We start from the raw sequence: 20,767 nt of genomic DNA on the forward strand, positions 1-20,767 counted from the left end.
TCTCTCTCTCTCTCTCTCTCTCTCTCTCTCTCTCTCTCTCTCTCTCTGTGCATGTATGTATGTGTGTGTGTCTGTTGTGGCAGTGGACAACCTCTGGTGTCATTTCCCAGGTATCAGGTACCATCTACCTTGCTTTCTGAGACTGGGTCTTTTACCACAGAGTTTGCCAAGCAGGCTAGGCTCTGCTCCCCTCAGAGCTGCTGCTCTCCAGGCCCCCAGCAGCTCAGTAACTATGTAGCTAATACCTTACTACTAGCCGTCTGCAGTGATCTTTTGTATCTATATTGACTCTACTCCAGTAAGCTCTTTTCAATCCTTTTGTAGCTATTCTACACACACATACACACACATACAGGCACACAAACATATACAGATACACATGCACACACAGTCACAAACACACACACACACACAGACATAGGCACACACAGGCACACACGAATACACACATAGGCACATACACAGACACACATATAGACACAGACGCAGACACATACACAGGCACACATAGGCATACACACATACATACAAAGATACACACACATATACACACATATACACAGACATATACACAGGCACACATAGGCATACACACATACATACAAAGATACACACACATATACACACATATACACAGACATATACACAGGCACACACACATACACAGAAACACACATATATACACAGACACACATACACAGACACACACATACACAGACACACACACAAGCATACACACACAGACATACACATAGGCACACACACATATACAGACATATATATACACAGGCACACATACACACACACAGACACACACATACATAGACATACACACAGACACACACAGACACAGACACACAGACATGCACAGTCAGTGTGTGAGATGAGAGTTAATTAATAACACTGGTATGAAAGACCATGGGACAGCCAGCTATCAAGGGAAATCAGGACCACTTGATAAACTGCTGCCAAGGAACCCGAGGCAGCTTGTGACTTTATTTATTTAGTAAATTTTTGACCTTGAGGAGGAGGATGGTGAATTTGAGGCCAGCACAGGCTATAGTGTCTTAGAAATTAGACAAGAGCAGATATTAAAGACCCACCATCTAAGCAGACATTAGAAAGTGTCAGCAAAGCAGTCAAGGACAGTCAAGGAAAAAGTAAGGTGCGGGAGGCCCCACTGTGTGAGAGTGTCAGGTAGGATGTCACAGCTTCTGTGATTTCAGGACAGCAAAATCCATGTTATGCTGGTTCAATAGAGTTATGCCTTAATCTCTTTTTGGCTGTGTCTGCTCTGCTCTTACACTTGTTTTGCCCTGTCCAGCAGAGCAGTAAGCAGGGGTTCACGGAGGTCACCTGAAAGAGAGGATGGGGGAAACAGGCGAACGCAAAGAACCACGATTTGTCTATAGTCTGATGAAATCACAATTTTTACTTTTTCACACAGGGGTTATAAACACAAAAAGGCAGGATGTGGGGAAGGGGATGACACTGGAGCATGGGTGTTCAGGGGAATACAGATATCTTCTAGAACAGAGTGTTAGCTGGGTGAAGGTTCAGGGGACGGGTCACTATGACTCTGTCTATGATTCACTTGTCCTTATCTAAGTTGGTACTATCCACCAAGGCTACCCAAGGTCTATGACTATCCACAAGACCTATGACTACTTGTTCCTATCCAGGCTGGTAAATTTCCACCAAAGCTGCCTGTTTACAATATCTTATAGCTATCTGTTTCACTGTTTTCCCACAGAGACCCAAGACTTTGTGTTAGCAGGCATGTATGTCAGGCCTATTGCTGACTTTAGGCCTTCAGTGTATAAGCAGGGCTGCCCCTGACATCGTTTGTTGGTTTCTGCATTGCAGTTATCCATTTCATGTCTGTAGTATCTACCTGATCTGTGTATAGTTTCCCATTCTATGTCGGTTACCAGTCTTGCCTTAAGTTTTTCAACTCTTGTTTTTGGTTATATATTTATTTATTTGTTTATTTGGAGTTTAAGTTGTTGTCTTTTCTTTTCTTCTTTCTTTTCTTTTGAGAAAGGGTCTCAGTATTTAACCCTGGCTGGCCTGGTACTCTCTTTGTAGACTAGGCTGACTCTCAGCTTACAGAGATCAACCTGCTTCTGCCTCCCAAGTACAAGGATTAAAGGCATGAGCCACTATGCCAGGTTCTCAACAATAGGTTTTGTTTGGTTTGATATCGGTTTTTTTTTTTTTTTTTTTGGTTGTTGTTTGTTTGTTCGTTTGTTTTAAGGAAACACGATCTCTCTGTTCCTGGAACTTACTATGTAAACCAGGCTTGGGGCTGCGGAGAAGACTCAATGGTCAAAAGCACTGGCTGCTCTTCCAGAGGACCTTGGTTCAATTCCCAGCACCCACATGGACTTGTTTTTTTTCTAGGTTTTCTCATTCCCACTTTTTCTAACCATAGGAAGCTAAAAAAGCCTGTTCAGCTTCCTAGACTCTGGTGCTCTGGTAGAATCAGCAGTGCATAGAAAAAGGCACCCTGGCGCTTGTTAGTAAAGCCCCACAGTCACCTGGGTACCTCCAGAGAGAGGGATTCTAAATTATATCCAAATTTCTCACTCAGCCTTTCATCTCTTTGCCAACTCTGGGTTCTGAGGAGGGGAGAGTGGTCAGATTATGGGCAGCTGCCTCAGGCCTTCATAGGGCATATAGCTCAAGGGGAGGCCTGGCTATGCTGCTCACTTTCTTTCTCTGTTCTTATTGGTGAAGAGGGTGTGCCCAGGTAGGTATTCTCAGGGCACTAGCAGAGTGTGGCATCCCCGTGGACATAATCGGAGGGACATCCATTGGGGCTTTCATGGGTGCTCTGTTTGCTGAGGAGCGGAGCTACAGCCAGATACGGATCCGGGCCAAGCAGTGGGCAGAGGTAAGCAGGTAACCTCCACCCGCAGGAAGGCTCTACTCTCAAGGAGACAGGCATGTAGGTCAGCACATGGCCTGTGTGGAAAAGGGAGAGCATAAAGCAGTAAAAGATTAGGCAAATAGTGGGAGACTGCCTGAAGTAGGTGGCAGGAGGTGACCCGAGGAAGGTGGGGGGTGTGGCCCTAAGTCGGGTAATGGGAGCTGGTCTGGCTTGTGCTCCAGTCTTAACTGATAGAGGTTTACCTAGTGACATGGAGGGCCATGTCACTGAACAGGGAGCCAGTGGTTCCTGTCGTCTCTGGAAACGAGGTACAGCTGCATCAGGACCTACCATGGGCAGGAAGACAGGCAGGAGAATGAGAGTCACTTAAGATCAGGAACCAGTCAGTATAGGCCTCAGATTTCTTTTTAAAATTTTATTTTTATTCTTGAGAATTTTGTATGCATATATAATAAAATAGGACCACATCCACCTCCCACTTGCCGTCTCTAACCACCATCTCTCCCGACATAGCCGCTTTCCAGCTGCCTGTCTTTTTTACCTTTTTATTAGTTCTTTGAAAAGATATAATATATTTTGGTCACATTCTACCCCTCCCCCAACTCCCCCAATGTCCTCCCCCTCCCCAGCCATACCTTAGGCTTCTGAGGCAAAGGCAAGAATGGGTGTCCAGCTTCAGGCTGGTTAGTATGGATCATTCCAGCATGCTGCAGGGGCATTCCTTATTGCCTGGTCCCTAGCCCTAGAAGATTTAAGAGAAGGAAGTATGGCCTTGGTGTATGTCAAACCAGGAAGGGGCTGAGTGTGGGCTCCCAGCTGCATGGGAAATGGAACTGTCTCCTCTTAGTCCAGCCTTGTCACAAATGGACACCAGAGTCAGAATCGAAACATCAAACAGAGCCAAAGAAACAGAACAGGTTCCTTTAGCTCTGTGCTGCCAGCAGGCCGCTCATGGCCTTCTCAGCGAGGCTGGGCTGCTTCTGTGGAACAAATGGAACCCTGGTGAATGCATGCGTGGGATCAAAAGATTTTATGCTCTCCTTTTTCAAAGAAAAGAAAGTTGGCCAACCTTCATGCAGAAGCTGAGGAATGGGCTATTTGCTGCATTGACAAAGGGAAAGACAAAGCCTCTCTGTCAGACTCTCTGTCCAGAAATATTTCTTCCATGGAATGAGTGGCCATCAAAAATAAAAAGAGAGCCTGGTGAAGGATCCTGTTCTTAGTGATGTGTTAGCAGTCACTGGTGGTGGCCTCAGGTGACCACAGGAAAATGTGTTCAGTTGGTGTGGAACACCTTAGATGTAATTCTAGGCTGGGAAGCCCAACCCAGGGCCTGTGAGAATGTTCTCCCTTCCCTCCCTCTGCTCATCTGCTGTAGCAGTGTGAAGAGTCAGGGTGCTTTGGGCTGGTTCTCCCACCATCCTGAGGGTGAACTAAGCTGCTATACCCTGCCACAGTAACCACCCTTCAGGAGGCTACTGCTGAACATAACGGAGATGAGCTATGGACATACGGACCAGGCAGCCATGCTGAAGAGGTGGATGACATTGGGCGTCATTTGTCCAGCAGCTTCCCGGACAGCGCAGGCTGTCTCAAGCTCTTATTCCTGTGATGGTTGTCACTTACTTGTCGTATGGAAACATCCTCACAGAGCGTCTGAGCTGTGGAGCCTTCCCAGCATGGGTGACTCCATCCAGCCTCGTGCTCCCGTAATGTATAGTAGCACAGAGGTCTGCTGGAGCCTCCAAGGGTCTCAAGGTCTGGCTGGGTGAGGCAGGAGACATGGAGCTGCATCTTGACTTCCAAGCCCTGGGAACTTCTGCTGCCCCTTTTGCCTACACTAAGGCTCTGCCCGACAGGGAGTGCTCTCCTGAAATTTTAGGCAGTGGGACCTGTGGATTCTTTTGGCTCCCTGTGTTCTGAGGCAGAAAGCATGTGCTGTGCCTGTATCCTGCTTTAGCAGGGCCCCACAGGCCAGGGTGTGATTTCTTCAGTGAAGGTCTCCCATGTCTCTAGGACATGACATCAATGGTGAAGACTATACTGGACCTGACCTACCCCATCACATCTATGTTCTCTGGCACCGGCTTCAATGGCAGCATCAGCAACATCTTCAAAGACCGGCAGATTGAGGTGTGTCCCTTAGCATACCTGGCTTGCACTGGCTGTTCAGTGGCCTTGATACCGTCTTGCTTTCTCCATGTTCACTCGTCCCTAGATGGACAGGGAACAGTGAGAGGAGGTGTCTTCTGACGCCTGTCCTCCTCACAGGACCTGTGGCTCCCCTACTTTGCCATCACCACTGACATCACAGCCTCTGCCATGCGGGTTCACACGGATGGTGAGTGTCTTCTCCAACCCAAAGCACCATAGGGTCAGCTCAGTAGTTCCAAGAGATTGGTGAAGGCACTGAGGGTCTTACAGAGCAAGCAAGAGTCACAGGCACATTCAGCTGAGGTAGGTTTAGGATGTCTCTGCCACAGGAGTACTCGGTAAATTAGGGCAGTCAGGAACAAGGATATCCAGTAGGTAAAGGGGCCTCTGGGAAAGGAGCAGAAGGAGGGGTGTACTCAAGCATAGGGGTCTTCACTTGGGCAAAGCCGGATTTCTGGGGACCACAGAGGATTTCTTCAATGCCATCTGCTTTTGAGGCAAAGCCCTTTGGGGCTAAGGGGTCTGGTGGTGGTCTGTCAGGCTTAGTGCTCCCCCTGGAGGTTGGACCTCTAGGCTTTCAGACTAACGGAGCGAAGGCTCTGATTCTCCAGTGCAGGACAAGGACCACAAAGGGCAGAAAAAGGCTCCTTCCTGGCTGGCCTCTTTCCCACCAGATCTCTTTGATGCTCCAGGCTCTCTGTGGAGGTATGTCCGTGCAAGCATGTCCTTGTCAGGGTACATGCCCCCACTCTGCGACCCCAAGGATGGACACCTGCTGATGGATGGTGGTTATATCAACAACCTCCCAGGTACTGCAGAAGACGCAGGAGTGCCCCCATGCTGGTACATAGTTCTTTGGTCATTCTGCCCTGTGGCTATCTGCCACAACCGCCTCCACACCAGGAAGGCTGGAGTGGTACACGTTTTCCTTGGAGTATGCCAAGAGAAAATGTCAGGTTGGCATCAGCTGCTAGAGAACACATGCGCATGTGCCCATGAATGCGCATGCGCACAGCATGCTCCTAGCATATGGCTCTGCCTGTCAGCACAGCAGCAACAGAACAAAGGCCAAGGAGACAAACCAGGGGCAATTGATTTCCATCTGTGCCCACAGTTGGGAACTAAGAGCCTGCAGGTGCTGAGTGTGCTGTGAGTGAGGCCACATTTACTACCTGTTGGCTACATGCTCAGAAGGGCTCCAACACAGTTCTGTGCACATAGCGACCCACAAGCTGAGACATTTGATCTCCTGACTCCATAGGTCCAGGAAGAATACTAGAGAGGGTCCCCTGGTGGAGCCACCAAGAGAAACAAAAGCCCTCTTGGTGCTTAGGAAAGCAGGGTCTGTCTCATCTGTTTTTTTTTTTTTCCCATTTCTCTTGGAATGCTGCCCCATACCATGGTTCTGCATTGTTGACCTGGGTGGTAACCAGGCTACCTTCTTCTCTGTAGCGGATGTGGCAAGATCCATGGGGGCAAAGGTTGTGATTGCCATCGACGTTGGCAGCCGGGATGAGACGGACCTCACTAACTACGGTGATTCCCTGTCTGGATGGTGGCTGCTTTGGAAACGCTGGAACCCCTTGGCCTCAAAAGTCAAGGTAGACTTGGTACCAAATGGACTAGATAGCCTCTCTGGAGCTTACGTCTGATGCTCCGTGAGCTATCCCTAAGGATGTGGAAGCGTCTCCCAAGTTCAGAGTCCAGCAGATCTAGGTCACTTGTTTGTGCTGCTTCCCAGACCCTGGGGTTAACCGTGGGACAAGATGGGCTGAAATGGGGTCTATGACTCATCTTTGGGACGGGCTCAAAGCCCATCATGTTCCTGGGCCAGGAGGGATGAGGGGGGAAGGCCAGGGCAGGAGGCTAAAGCATTCTTGGCAGGTGTTGAACATGGCAGAGATTCAGACACGACTGGCCTATGTGTGCTGCGTCCGGCAGCTGGAGATGGTAAAGAGCAGCGACTATTGTGAGTACCTGAGGCCTCCCATCGACAGTTACCGCACCCTGGACTTTGGCAAATTTGATGAGATCTGTGTGAGTATCACCAGCTGGCTACAAGAGAAGAGGACCTGGGGGGTCTGCTCTGATGGTGGTTACCTCTCCAGCCTCTTTTCTAAGAGCACTAGGAGGGGTTTCCTCAAGTCCCTGATGGCGCCTCCTATGTACACAGGAAGTTGGGTATCAACATGGGCGGACAGTGTTTGACATCTGGGTTCGGAGTGGTGTCCTAGAGAAGATGTTGCAGGACCAGCAGGGGACAAGGAAGAGGAAGGACTGTGGGGTGAGAGGGCAGGAGGGTCAGGTCGGGAAGGGCAGGGTCCCCTGCGCCAGCAGCGTCACCTGTGTCCGTGCACGCTGCCTGCCTCAGGTGTGCAGCAGGAGACAGGTGATGTGCTGCGCTTTCTGCCTTTCTCCAGGTGTTCACTTGCCCTAATTCCTCCTTCACGGACCTCGCTGAGATTGTGTCACGGATTGAGCCGGCCAAGGTGGCTGCAGTGGATGGTGAGTTAGATGTCCAGAAAGTGGCACAGAAAGGAAGTGGTCGGACTCCACACCACTAGACCTCACTCTTGCCCTTGAAGAAGTCACCAACTCTTGAGCTCTACCGGCCAAGAAGCTCAGTATTGCTTCTCCATTGTGTTAGGACTCAGAGCCCATCTGTCCAGCTTAAGAGTTCCCATAACATGGGGCTGCCTCCTAGGCCACTTGGGCTTCTCCCTCATCTTCATACAGCCTAACCACACTGCAGACCTTAGGGGGAGCCTACTGGCAGAGCTTATAGGAGGCCTGAGGGCCGTGTCCAACAAGCATGGCTCTACTCTACAGCCCTGCAATGGGGCCAGCAACCACCACCTTCACTCCCAGCTTGGAACAGAACAGCGTGTTCTATAGAATTCCCTGCTGCATGCTCTATCTTATAGAACTTGAAAGATGCCCTGGAGTCTTACCAGGGTGAGAGCCCCAGGCACTGAACTGAGTTTGTGCTGGTCTCTCCTTATACAACCCTGACCAGACCCCCATGCATGTGGTTAGGGAGTAAGTAAGGAGGGCCAACTTACTCCGTGTTTTTGTGAAAAACACACAGGACACATTGTGGAGTGAGATGAACAAAGGCAAATGTGATGTGTTGCTGGGTCTGCACAGCTTCCTCTGGCGCTCCTGGCCCTGGATGGCTGTGTGTGGAGACTGTTACCATGGGGCTGGGGATGGCCATGTTCTGCTTCAGTTCTAGCTTTGCTAGGCATGGCCGCTGGCCTTGGAGAAGGGGCCAATGCAGCCCTTTCTTCTGCTCCAGATGAGTCTGACTATCAGACAGAATATGAGGAGGAGCTACCAGTCATCCCCAAGGAGACATATGCCGACTTCCAGAGCACTGGGATTGAGCTGGACTCTGACTCGGTGAGATGCTGGACCCTGCCTTGCCTGTGCCCACTCTGAGGTCCCCAAGCAGGGCCTGCCCCTGGTCCCTGACTCTGGGCTGGCTACTTCTCACTCCAGATGATGCAGCCTGGGGTCTGGCAAGCCCCCACTTTACATGTCTTGACCATGTATGATTTGCTTCCAGGAGTATGAGCCTTCGATGTCACAAGGGCCCCCCAGCTTGACTTCCCCAGAACAATCCCAGGACTCCTTCCCCTGGCTCTCCAATCAAGATGACCAGGGGCCAAGACTGTAACGTCCTTCCTGACCGGATTAATACAATACAGCACCTGGGCCTCACCCTTAGACTGAGGCTGCACCACTCCTTAGAGGCTACTTCAGTTGTCTGACAAGATCAAACTGGGTGATATATCCATCTGGTTTCTTCCAGGGGCATGGGCTTTTGTATTGGAGTCACGGGCCTCTCCTCCTCCCTGGCACCGCTTGTATCCCCACAGCAATACCGAGGAGCACTGACGCCTCTGTGAGGCATGGGAGTGTGGGATTGGTATATTAATAAATGTCCAGAAGGTCAGTGGGGTGGTCTCATGTTCTTTCAGGACCTTTTTGCTGGTGCCTGCAACCTACCAGGCAGCAGCTCTAGGCTAGGCAGGTAGGATGCTCCAGGTCTGGAGGAAACCAGGGTTTTCCCCAAAACCAAGGGGTTCTTAGGGCATATATGGACATGCACCGGCCCTGGCCTAAGTGGAAGGGCTTCACTTTTATGGCCCCAGGAAGACAGTCTCCGGGAGGAGCCGCCTTTTAGCCACGCCCATACCTGTCATCATGGGGGTGGTGCCAACTCAGGCTTGGCGTCAGGAGGCGGAGCACCGCCCCGGGTCCAGCCGCGCTCTCCTACAGTGGCTGGACGCGCTGGGCGCTGGGTGCGGCCATGCGGGGCCCGGGCCTAAGTGTGACCCTGACCCTGAGGCTAAGACCTAGCGCGACCTCAAGCGTGGTACGGCTCCCCCGGCAGAGGAGGCGGGCGCGGGGCGCGCTCTGAAACCCGGGGGATGCGCGGGCGCCGTGACCATGGGTGCCGCCGCCTCCAGGAGGAGGGCGCTGAGGAGCGAGGCTATGTCCTCGGTAGCGGCCAAAGTAAGGTGAGTGCGGTGGGCTGACCGCGAGGTCAGGTAGCCGCTGCCGGCTTCCCTCTGTGGTGTGTGCTGCTGCCCCAGTGCCCTGCGGTTTTCCTGTTCCGACTGGAGTGGGCCTCGGGCCTTAAAACCTGACGCCCACAGACTGGGCGGATTGGACGGAAAGCAGTCGGAGGTCTGTGACCAGGATGCTCTAGCTCTCTGTGGTAGGTGGAGAGAGCCCACCTCTTCTCATGTTGATGTGGAGGGCCTGGGTGGGAGTAGGTCTGGTTAGGGAGGGTCTTGCCAGTGTCGAAGGCTGGTAGCTAGCATGTACTGACTGTGTTCCCTCTGCCTACCCTGCAGAGCAGCCCGAGCGTTTGGAGAGTACCTGTCCCAGAGTCACCCTGAGAACCGCAACGGTGCAGGTAGGGACACAGGAAACAAAAGGTTGTGCTGGATGAGTCCTCTGCCCCAAGCCAGAGCCAGGGTCAGGGCCAAGGCCCTGGGGTGTGAGCTAGCCCAGGTCCCTTGCTGACTTCCTCACATCCCCTGCCCTCCGGGGCCCAGAACCCTAGGAGGAGCTCCAATCACCCATCTCCATGGCGCCCTCCCAGCCTGGGTTGTTGGCATGGCAACAGGCCTCTTGGCACCCCCAGGGCTGGCACCACTGTCTGGGGGCCAGCTGGTGGGGGGAGGGGAGAAGTTGGCACCAGCAAATGGGTGTATCTGCAGGCTCTTGGGGTGGGGGTGGGGGTGGGTATCGGCCTGTCTGTTCTTACTTGTGATGATTATGCACAGGTAGTAAGGCCCGCCTGCCGCCCCCATCCTCACTCTCACAAGGGCTTCAGGCCCAGATAAGCAGAGAAACAGGCCACCTGGCAGAACCTTTTCTAGCAACCACAGCCCCCTCCTTAAGTTTGGTGCTTGTTGGGTGCCAGAGGACCGGGAGGGTAGACCATAGGGCTGAAGGTTCACCTGGTGCCTTTTCCCTTAGACCACCTGCTGGCTGACGCCTACTCTGGTCACGACGGGTCCCCAGAGATGCAGCCTGCACCCCAGAACAAGCGTCGCCTCTCCCTCGTCTCCAATGGCCGCTATGAGGGCAGCATCTCAGATGAGGCAGTCAGCGGGAAGCCAGCTACAGAGGGCCCCCAGCCCCATGTGTACACCATCTCTAGGGAGCCAGCCCTTCTGCCTGGCTCTGAAGCTGAAGCCATTGAGCTAGCAGTGGTAAAAGGGAGGAGGCAGCAGCGGGAGCGGCACACTCACCACCACAGCCAGCCCCTGCGCGGCAGCCCGGGCAGCAGCCGCGAGGACATCAGCAGGCCCTGCCAAAGCTGGGCAGGAAGCCGCCAGGGCTCCAAAGAATGCACAGGATGTGCCCAACTGGTCCCTGGTCCCTCCCCTCGGGCCTTTGGGCTGGAACAGCCACCTCTACCTGAGGCTTCTGGCCGCCACAAGAAGCTGGAAAGGATGTATAGTGTTGATGGAGTGTCTGGTGAGGGGCTTTATCTTTGGGCCTGGGCAGGTTTGGAGGTACCTGCTGCTGGCCTTTAGCAGCAGCAAACACTGTAAAGCTGGGTCCCCTGGTGTGATAGCAGTCAGGATGAAACCCCTTCAATTTGAGCTCACCTCTTTACCCAAATCCTGTGAGCTGTGGCCTCTCAGATGGCAAATAAACCTACCACAGTTTATCAGGGATACTTCCTGGAGGTTCTTGAAAACATAGGCAACGTGGCTTGATGGGAAATCAGGCTGACTTCAGGAGCTACAAGGGAGGGGAGGTTATTTGAGATTATTGATGTCAAGCTGGAAGTGGGGAGGGTGGGATCCCCTGAGGCATACTGTAGTTAGTAACTGTCCTTCCACCAAGCACCCACCTTAGGACACCAGCAGCTATGCCTGGACTACAGAGAGTCACTCTAGGGGGCCCTGGGAAGTGGACAAATGAACAAGGTGGTCTGCACCCTAACGACCTCTTAGCCCCCCTCTTGTGGGGATAAAAGGAGGGAAACGTCTGGCCAGCTGGCAGCTGAGAAGGGCTACCGTACGTCCAAGGGGGACAAAATGTGACAGTGCACAGACACCCCTGAGAATGTTCCTCACACTGAACCACTAGAGGGAAAGCTAGAACACCTCAAGCCAGGGGGTAGAAAGATGGCTCAGGGACTAAGAACGCTTACTGCTAGTGTAAGAGGACCTGAGTTTGGTTCTTAGCACCAACATTAGACAGCCCATACCTAAGAGCCCCACCTCTAGCCTCTCCCCTCCCCCTCTCTCAAAAATAAGTACAGTGAGTCTTTTTCTTTTTTAAATCTACAGGTCAGAGAGGGTAGACGGGTGGCTATGTCCCAGAACCCCACCCTGAGCCAGCTCTTTTCTCTCCTTGAGAGTCATCCTGCCCCTGGGCCCAGAGTCTCTTCAAAGTAGAGAGGGGATCAGGCTTCAGGACTCCTGCCTCCGCCAGCCATAGACTCTCTTTTCTTTCAGATGATGTCCCCATCCGTACCTGGTTCCCCAAGGAAAACCTTTTCAGCTTCCAGACGGCAACCACAACTATGCAAGCGTGAGTTCAGTGTCCACTGCCCAGAGTCCATGGCTGGGTTGCCTCTTCCTAGGGCTCAGGAAGTACTGACAGCTGTTGGCCTGGACTCTGGTTCAGCCCAGGGCTTCTTGTGAACAGCTGCATGGGCCACACTGTTCAGAGTCTGCTGATGGGCCAAGCTGAGGCTCTGAGCCCCAGCAGGCAGGCTGCCTGCTTCCTCAGACCTTCTCCCTGCCCCTTCCCTCACATACATCCCCTCATGGGCATTCCCTGCATTCAGACTACCCATTTAATCGAGGCCTGTTATCTTCGTTTTTGCCAGAGGACCTGACCCAGCGTTGCAGCTGATAGCATCATCACTAAGTGGTTTTGGGGGGTGGGGGTTCTGGTCCTCATGCGTACTCCGAGCTCCAATCTCGTGCTGCTTGTATGTGACAGATGACTATTACCAGGATCTCTGGGAGGTCTGCTCTTCTTTACCTGATATGCATCTAGATTTTTTTTCCAAGGACCTGCCTTTGAAGCAAAGTCCCTCACCAAACAGTCCCGCCCCAGCCCCAATGGGTATGGCAGAGTGTACAGGGCACAGGCAAGCTTCTGTAGGCCCAAACCCCAGCCTTGCCTAGCTAAACTCAGCACTTGGTGGTATGAGCCAGTGACTCAGCCTCCACTGCCCTTGAGTCCAGTGTGGGGGGCTGAAGGAAGACAGAGATTCCCCACTTACGGTGTCTTCTTTCTCTTGCTGCCTCTTGACACTGGCTTCAGCATCTCGTAAGTATCCCATACAGTGTGCACTTAGGGGCACAGCCAATGTCCTGGGGGACCCTCCCACCCTTGGATAGAATTCTGCAGGTCAGGGACCCTGGGCCTGGGCAGTGAGCAGTGCTGAGCTCCCATTAGCCCAGCTTCCTGTGGACAACTGAGCCACAGCAGGGCCTGCTGGGAGCTGGGCCTGGGATGCCCCACTGGGCCCCCGAGCTTGCACCTCTGTCTCCACGTCTGTGTCCCTCCTGCCTTCAGCCAAGGGCAGTGCTGACTTGCGGCGGTTTCTCAGGGTATTCAGGGGCTACGCGGAGAGGAAGCGTCGGAAACGGGAGAATGATTCCGCGTCTGTAATCCAGAGGTAGGGCCTGCCAGCCACTCGCCACCAGGGTCTGTCTCTGGTCTGCACTGGCCTGGCCAGGGCCCTCCTGGCCCTGGAAGACCTGAAGGGGGAAGGGTGGTGGCGACCACTGGCCTGGCCCTGCTCTGGGGACGTGGCAGGCAGGACGCCATGTGGCCAGGCTGCATTTCAGCCCCTGGACCTATACTTTGAGGGTACATTGAGAGTCATCCTGAAGCTAGCTGGCTCCTCCATGTCTGTGTAGCCCTGAAGCCCAGAGCTGTTCATCCAGTGACAGCCTACCCTCTCCAACTCCCACCCACCTCAGAGGTGTGTCTGGGAAACTGGACATGGGGTCTTGGCAGGGCATAAAATTTAGGGGAAAAAAGAACCTGTCTCGCTCATGGGGAAGGAACACTTTGAAACCCCCAGACCAACTTGTGGGCATAGGTATTAGGATGTCTTTGCAACAGAGGAAGTGCCTGCAAGAAGCTTCAGCAGGAAACAAAGCCGGAAGGAGACACTGTGCCTCTGCTCTGGAGTCCTGGGCAGGGCTCTGGAGCAGACAGGCCTTGTATATGAGCCCTGGGGAGATTGTCCAGTGTCCACCCTCAGTGTGGTCAGGGGCTAGGTTGGCAGAAGCTAACATCCGCCCTGCTGTGGGCCCTCATCATCTCATGCTTTCTCCTTCAGGAACTTCCGCAAACACCTGCGCATGGTTGGCAGTCGGCGGGTGAAGGCCCAGAGTAAGATGGGTCCTGGGGAAGTGGGCATTGCTATGCTTGGCAGTCTGGGGCTTCTTGGCAAGCTGGGGTTTGCATGTTGGCACCTCCCTCGGCCTGTTCTGGCCCCACATACATATCTGCAGGCGCCACCCGTTAGTCTGTTCTGCCTTCCCCTCAGCTCTTGCCCCCTCTCTCGTCTTCCTGTCCTTCTCTGTCTCAGGGTTCTGTCTTGTCCCCAACAGTGTTCACCCTCACCTAGGCCCTACTAGGCAGCCCTAACCTAGTGTTCTGCCTGGCTGAGGCTCTGCTCTGAGACCACAGTAACCCACACTGCTCCCTTTGCCTGCACCCTCATGTCCCCTTAAGTCCAGACGCTGCTCCTAGTACTTTGTGCCTCTACATGAACCTCACTGTTGGTCTTAGTCCACTCTGTGTCACGTCAGACCCCATCCTTGTCAGCGTCTGCCTCTCCGCACACCCCAGCCACCGTCCTGGGGCCTGAGTCTGCTCTGCTCTTGCCCCCTCTGGCTAATGGGGGTTTTGCTCTCACTCACTGCAGCGTTCGCTGAGCGGCGCGAACGGAGCTTCAGCCGGTCCTGGAGCGACCCCACCCCTATGAAAGCCGACACTTCCCACGACTCCCGAGACAGTAGGTGTCCAGGTGCAGGCTGGCCCACTTCCCTGACAAGTTCCCTTAGGCCCCATAGCCCTGTCAGGGTCCCATGCCAGGCTAGGCTTCTGCGCTTTTGCTCTCTGAGCCTCAGTTTACTTGTCTGTGAGATGGGAGTACCTGGTATCTCCTATCTCTTAGGCGGGGTTAACTAATGGCTAAGCAGTGCTGACAGGGCATCTGTAAGGTGGTACCCATTGTCTCTCGGGGCATACTTGGCCGCAGATGACACTTGTGCTGGGTCCCAGCTGCACATGTCTCTCTTCCTGTGTGGGGCTGCTTCCCACTGGTGTCAGCAGCCCGGCTCTGCAGTCTGACTGTGACTATAACCTTCACACCTACCCAAAGACCCTCCAGGACATGGTTGGGCTCTATGGGTGGTATGCTACTCTCCTGGTGACCCTTCCTGGTGACCCTGTCTGCCTCCAGGCAGTGACCTACAGAACTCACACTGCACCCTGGATGAGGCTTGTGAGGACCTGGACTGGGACACAGAGAGAGGCCTGGAGGCCATGGCCTGCGACACTGAGGGCTTCTTGCCACCCAAGGTCATGGTGAGGCCTACCTCTGGGTGTACCCCCATGACACTCAGGTGGAGCACAGCCTTGTCTTCTGGTCCTCCCCATGATGCCCACACTCCATCCTTGGCTTGGGGTGGGATCTCCAAGGCTCTACCTCAGAGGTGAAGGCCCTTAGGGTCTCAGCCCTCTGCTTCCTGGGCGAGTTTCAAAGATTAGGGTTATAGGAGAGTTGGGGGCTCATTCTTAACTGTGAGGTGTACCTCACAGGTCCTCCCCTGTCCCCCACAGCTCATCTCCTCCAAGGTGCCAAAAGCTGAGTACATCCCTACCATCATCCGCAGAGATGACCCGTCCATCATTCCCATCCTCTACGTGAGTGTCCTTCCCAACTCGGCATCCATGCACATCCTGGGTACACCTCTCCCTTGGGGTCTAGCTACCAGTGCCTGAATCCCCTGGGGGACCAGCAAAGGCTCTGATGTGTGGCCTATCTGTTCTCAGGACCATGAGCATGCAACGTTCGAGGACATCCTGGGTGTGTATCTCGCTTACTTCGTCTGGTAGCTGACAGGATGGGTGGGCTTGCATGGGGAGGGACAGTGCTCATAGCCCTCTGCCCACAGACGAAATAGAGAAGAAATTGAACATCTATCACAAGGGGGCCAAGATCTGGAAGATGCTGATTTTCTGCCAGGTAGAAGCAGCCTTTGGGTCAGTGTGGTAGGGGTAGGGGCCCCAAGATTTTACTCAGTATGGGAGTATCCATGTGTGGTACATTTGTGGACTGGGTATGGGGACACTTCATCCTAGCCTCCCTCTAGCACCCCTGAGGCCTGACCATGACCTCTTTCAGGGCGGCCCTGGACACCTTTATTTGCTCAAGAACAAGGTGGCCACCTTTGCCAAAGTGGAGAAGGAAGAGGACATGATCCAGTGAGAGCAGAGGGCACCCTGGGTTGTGGGAGGGAAGTGTTGGACCTGGTACATTCCTTCCAAGGCCCGCCCTCCTCTGTGCTTCTGGAAGCTCAGTCCTGGGGCCGTCGGCCCCGAGCTGAGGCCATCTGTAACCCCACCAGCTTCTGGAAGAGGTTGAGCCGCCTGATGAGCAAAGTGAACCCCGAGCCGAATGTCATCCATATCATGGGCTGCTACATTTTGGGGAACCCTAATGGGGAGAAGGTAGGGACTCCAGACATGTGAGAAAGGTGGGCAAGGCCTTCTGCTTGTCCTACCACCTCCTTGTGCTTTAGCCCTCCTGTGGAAAGCTCTCAGGCCTAGGGTCCTAAACAAGGAGGGTGGGTTGTGCTCTTAACCCCAAACTCATGGCCTTGCCCTTCCTGAAGCTATTCCAGAACCTCAGGACCCTCATGACCCCTTACAAGGTTACCTTCGAGTCACCCCTGGAGCTGTCTGCCCAAGGTGAGTTATCCCAACTGCCTGGTTAGAGGGCTACTTAGGTATGACCCTTCTGGCATCTAGTCAGGCCTGAGCCTCTTGGCTTTTCTCTCTCCTGCTCAGGGAAGCAGATGATTGAGACGTACTTTGACTTCCGGCTGTACCGCCTATGGAAGAGCCGCCAGCACTCGAAGCTGCTGGACTTTGATGACGTCCTGTGAGAAGCATGGGTCATGCCCAGGCACCACCAGGCCATTTCCTCTGGGCTGGGAACCTGGAGCTGGGCCGCCTCTTGCACCCAGGACCATGTGGCCCTGCTCTTGCCCATAGCCACTTCAGGGACCCTCAGACGTTGCTCAGGTTCTCGTAGGGTCTGGTCCTCACTGCACCAGTGGGCCACAGAGGCCACAGTCCTAGTGGCCTGGATTAACAATCTCAGCCCGTGGCCAGTGGCCTCTTAATGGCCAGGGCATTGACCTGTCGTGCTCTCGCCTGGAGGCCACAGCATTGGGAATCCCCTCCGTGGGGTTCATAGAAATAAGTGCAATTTTCTTACACCCCGAAACAATTTGAAGGGAAGCAGCATTACTAATTAACTAGTTAAGCACTCTGCTACTAGTTACAGTGTAGACAGCCGGCCCAGTGTGTGTTCAGGTCCTCCTGTCCCCCAGCCGCTCAGCCCTGCTGTATTTGATCACCAGCACCAGGACGGCCCATCGATGTGGGGCTCGCTCTGTCAGGCTGCCTAGCCTGCCCCGGTCTATACTGGCCAAATCTGGCCTGCTTTTTACCCTCTTGTCACCCCTGGCTTACTTTGACCTCGTCCTGGCAAGGGGTAGCCTGGGCAGTAGGAGGGAAGAGTCTCGCCCTCCTTCCTTCTTGTCAGGGGAGCACTGGGTTGCCACCTGTTGCCCACCTCCTCAAGCCAACTCGTTTCCCTTGCTGCTGCTGAACTCGGCTTTTCCCAGCCTTGGTCTGGAGGCCACATCCCAGCGCAGAGGCTTAGGGGTGTGGTGGGGCCAGCCGGGGCTGGGCCCGGGAAGGCAAAAACCTCACCAACATTGTGGTGGGGGGGCCTAGATCTATCACCCCAGGCTGGAGAGTCAAGTAACTGGTGAACTGTGAGGTCCCCATGACTCCCTTCAGTCTTGCCCAGGGTCTAGCAAGGTGGGCTCTCTTGTACATAGTTGGAGCTTGGGGGCAGGCCCCCCTTTTGTAGAGCCTGGAGTCTGAGGACACCTGGCTGTGTCCCTGACCCAGGGGAGTTAGGATTGGGCGCTGAACAATGTACGATATCCTTAGAGTGACCATTAAACCCGACCCTCTGCTGCATCTGTGTGGTCTTCTCGTTTGGGACTCACTATACGTGCTAGCCTGAGGCCACTGCTGTATGGCTTCCTCCACACCTGGGCCATCAGAACAGCCACCTTAAGGATATATACCATGGGAAGATATGTAGGGATCTCGTAGAATGTCCACCAGCCAGCACGGGTAGTAGAGATACTACCTCCTCCCATTAGTGGTAAGAATCAGCAGGGGTCCGTGGTCCTAGAAGAGGGCTAAGCAGTGTCTGAGGTGAGCAGAAACTGCCCGTATCCCTGCCCCAGCCCATAGTCATGGAAGAGAGGGCCACTCCCAACCTCTTTCAGGCCACCCTGTTGATGTGGCCAGAGCAAGAAACCAGAGGGTGGCTACAGCCTTAGTGGTGAGCCACATGCCCTCTGTGTCCAGGGTTCAACCACACTTAGATACTGATTATTGCCTGCCCAGTGGCAGGGACCAGAGCAGCGGGCAGTTCAAGGGCTGGGATGGGCTGGTGGTGCAGTATACAGCATGACAGAGCCTGGTGGCTTTGAGGCTGGGTGCTGGGGACCGCCCTTCTGAGGAGATTGCCACCAGGACACTCCAGGGAGGACTGAGAAGACATGAACATGGTTTTGGAAGGTTGGCCCTACCCAGCTACCCATGCGCCCTGAAAGTAATCTTAGTCACATGATCGAGTGTGCATGCCTGTGCGTTTGTGTGTGCATGCGTGTGTCTGTCTGTCTGCCTGCCTGCCTGCCTCTAGTCACTGCTACATTGAGTCTGCATTCATGTTGCTGTTGTAACACAAGTGGGTAGTGTCTGTGGATCTAGTCTCCAACACTGCTGTTCAGAAGGCACATTTAATGCTGTAATCCTGATCTTAGACCTCGAGCAGGCAAACATGTGCTCTGAGTGGCCCTACAGGCTCAGCCTGGGGTCTAGCTGGGGTAGCAGCGGTGCCTGCTTATAGCCCTGAAAGTTGGCTAGACCAATGAGCAGGGCTTGTGTAGTCTCCAGCCCGAGATACCCTGAACCTTTCTGCAGCATCCACCCACTCACTGTTCCTCAATCAAAATTAGCAAACAGCTACCAAAAACAGCTAGGCAGAAATATTTGAAAAACTACACAAAATGTTAATATCTTTTTTTTTTTAACTCCCAGATAAGGTCTCACTATGTAGCCCTGAATGGCTAGAACTGGCTGTGTAGATCTGGCTGGCCTTAAACTCACAGAAACTCTTTTTCCCTCTGCCTCCCAAGTGCTGGTATTAAAGCCCTACACTCGGCAAAAGTGTTTTAGTGTTTTAGTTAGGGTTTTATTGGCACCATGACCAAGATAACTTTCATAAAGGAAAATTTTAATTGGGGCTGGCTTACAGTTTAAGAGGTTCAGTCCATTGTCGTCATGGCAGGGAGTATGGCAGCATGCAGGCAGATATGGTGCTGGAGAAGGGGCTAAGAGCTCTATATCTTGGTCTGAAGGCAGGCAGAAGGAGGCTATCTTCTACAGGCAGTAAGGAGGAGGGTCTGGATCACACTGGCCAGACTTGAGCCATACATGTGAGACCTAAAAGCCTCACCTCCACAGTGACGCCCTTCTTGTAACAAGGCCATGCCTCCTAATACTGCCACTTCCCATGGGACAAGCATATTCAAACCAGCATAGGATGTGGCTGTGAGTTTGTGGTGCCAAGAGGTAGACTCTGGAGCTTCAGGCATGCTAGTGTATGGCATTCTACCACTAAGGTACAGCTCTGGTCTCTACCCCCTTTTAAATTTTATTTTGAGACAAGGTCTCAGTAGTCCACGCTGGCTTTGAACTCATTCTATAGCTCAGGCTGACTTTGAATTTAGAGTCCTACTGGGGCAGTCTCTCTAGAAGCTGTTAAGTATAATTTTTTTTAATTAAAAAGGCCATATATGCTGGGCGGTGGTGGCACACACCTTTAATCCCAGCACTTGGGAGGCAGAGACAGGCGGATTTCTGAGTTCGAGGCCAACCTGGTCTACAGAGTGAGCTCCAGGACATCTAGGGCTTTACAGAGAAACCCTGTCTCAAAAAAAAAAAAAAAAAAAAAGGTCATATGTATATGTACATATATATATATATGGCTCCTGTTACATTCTCAGAGAGTTAACTGCTAACAGCTATGCAAGTGCAGCTCATAAACTCTTCACTGTCTTCCTTCTGTGAAGAGGTCACTGTCCTAATGTCCATGCTGTGCCCAGGAAGCAGGGTATTGCCAGGTCATCCAGGCAGTGTCTTGAAGCAAGGACAGACTGATATTAGAAGGATTTGGGGGGCAGGGTTAGTTGTTTTTTTGTTTTTTGAGACAGACTTTGTGTAGTCTTGGAACTCTCTCTGTAGACCAGGTTAGCCTCAAACTCACAGAGATACAGAGATCTGCCTGCCTCTACCTCCCAGTGTGGGAGATAAAGGCGTGTACCACCACTGTTGGCTATTCAAAGTTCTTAGAATTCCAGAGAAAGCATGACTAGGGCAGCCAGACCCTGAATACGCAGTGATTAGATAACACTCAAGGCTGATAATGCTCTCTTGTCCACTAACTTGATGCATACACCTTCCTAATTGTCCAAAGGGCTTTGGAACAACAGCGTGAGGTCATTGAGCCTTCTCCCATGCCTTCTCTGGTGGTGGTCTCCATGCAGGCCTTATGTTCTCAAGTATGGACACTATGGCCTTTGTGTTCAGGTTTATCTACAGAACTCCAAATGGATACACTCCCAGGCAGTTCTTTGACCTGATCGCACCCCAGCAGAGTATCTACCTTAGGAAGGACCAGGCTGAGGAATGGGAGCCATGCCATTAGGGTTGGCACATTAAGGGCCTGCCACAGAGTGACTCCCTTGCTACTAGTGCTGAGAATGGATGTTTAGATGGAGATGCAGCAGCAGTCACACCCTCCGTTGGGTATGGAGATGGAGATGCTGCAGC

At 53.1% G+C, this 20,767-nt stretch overlaps 2 protein-coding genes across 6 annotated transcripts in view; both read left to right on the top strand.

Moving 5' to 3' along the window:
• Pnpla7 (patatin like phospholipase domain containing 7) overlaps nucleotides 1-9,005 on the top strand; it is a 76,858-nt gene extending 67,853 nt beyond the window's left edge. For both annotated transcript variants that reach the window (XM_028772777.1, XM_028772778.1), the window contains exons 26-35: nucleotides 2,740-2,896; nucleotides 4,910-5,026; nucleotides 5,165-5,234; nucleotides 5,740-5,856; nucleotides 6,500-6,648; nucleotides 6,932-7,084; nucleotides 7,221-7,331; nucleotides 7,468-7,552; nucleotides 8,346-8,449; nucleotides 8,616-9,005. In XM_028772777.1, coding sequence (XP_028628610.1) covers nucleotides 2,740-2,896; nucleotides 4,910-5,026; nucleotides 5,165-5,234; nucleotides 5,740-5,856; nucleotides 6,500-6,648; nucleotides 6,932-7,084; nucleotides 7,221-7,331; nucleotides 7,468-7,552; nucleotides 8,346-8,449; nucleotides 8,616-8,726 — 1,174 coding nt within the window. In that variant the 3' untranslated portion in view covers nucleotides 8,727-9,005. The remainder of the gene's footprint in view (nucleotides 1-2,739; nucleotides 2,897-4,909; nucleotides 5,027-5,164; nucleotides 5,235-5,739; nucleotides 5,857-6,499; nucleotides 6,649-6,931; nucleotides 7,085-7,220; nucleotides 7,332-7,467; nucleotides 7,553-8,345; nucleotides 8,450-8,615) is intronic.
• Nucleotides 9,006-9,282: 277 nt separating this feature from the next.
• Nsmf (NMDA receptor synaptonuclear signaling and neuronal migration factor) lies at nucleotides 9,283-17,839 on the top strand. Of its 4 annotated transcripts, XM_028772809.1 has the most exons (16): nucleotides 9,283-9,573; nucleotides 9,913-9,974; nucleotides 10,544-11,047; nucleotides 12,040-12,115; nucleotides 12,860-12,865; nucleotides 13,149-13,217; nucleotides 13,890-13,942; nucleotides 14,481-14,570; nucleotides 15,021-15,145; nucleotides 15,401-15,484; nucleotides 15,614-15,647; nucleotides 15,736-15,806; nucleotides 15,966-16,045; nucleotides 16,189-16,291; nucleotides 16,456-16,531; nucleotides 16,631-17,839. In XM_028772809.1, the coding sequence occupies exons 1-16, from the start codon at nucleotides 9,503-9,505 to the stop codon at nucleotides 16,726-16,728; spliced, it is 1,602 nt and encodes a 533-aa protein (XP_028628642.1). In that variant the 5' UTR covers nucleotides 9,283-9,502; the 3' UTR covers nucleotides 16,729-17,839. The 4 variants fall into 4 exon arrangements, with proteins under 4 accessions (XP_028628642.1, XP_028628644.1, XP_028628643.1 ...); XM_028772811.1 differs by lacking the exon at nucleotides 13,149-13,217; XM_028772810.1 differs by lacking the exon at nucleotides 12,860-12,865.
• Nucleotides 17,840-20,767: the final 2,928 nt, after the last annotated feature.

The sequence above is a fragment of the Grammomys surdaster genome, unplaced genomic scaffold (assembly GCF_004785775.1).
Source record: "Grammomys surdaster isolate TR1022 unplaced genomic scaffold, NIH_TR_1.0 219, whole genome shotgun sequence".
Taxonomy (NCBI): domain Eukaryota; kingdom Metazoa; phylum Chordata; class Mammalia; order Rodentia; family Muridae; genus Grammomys; species Grammomys surdaster.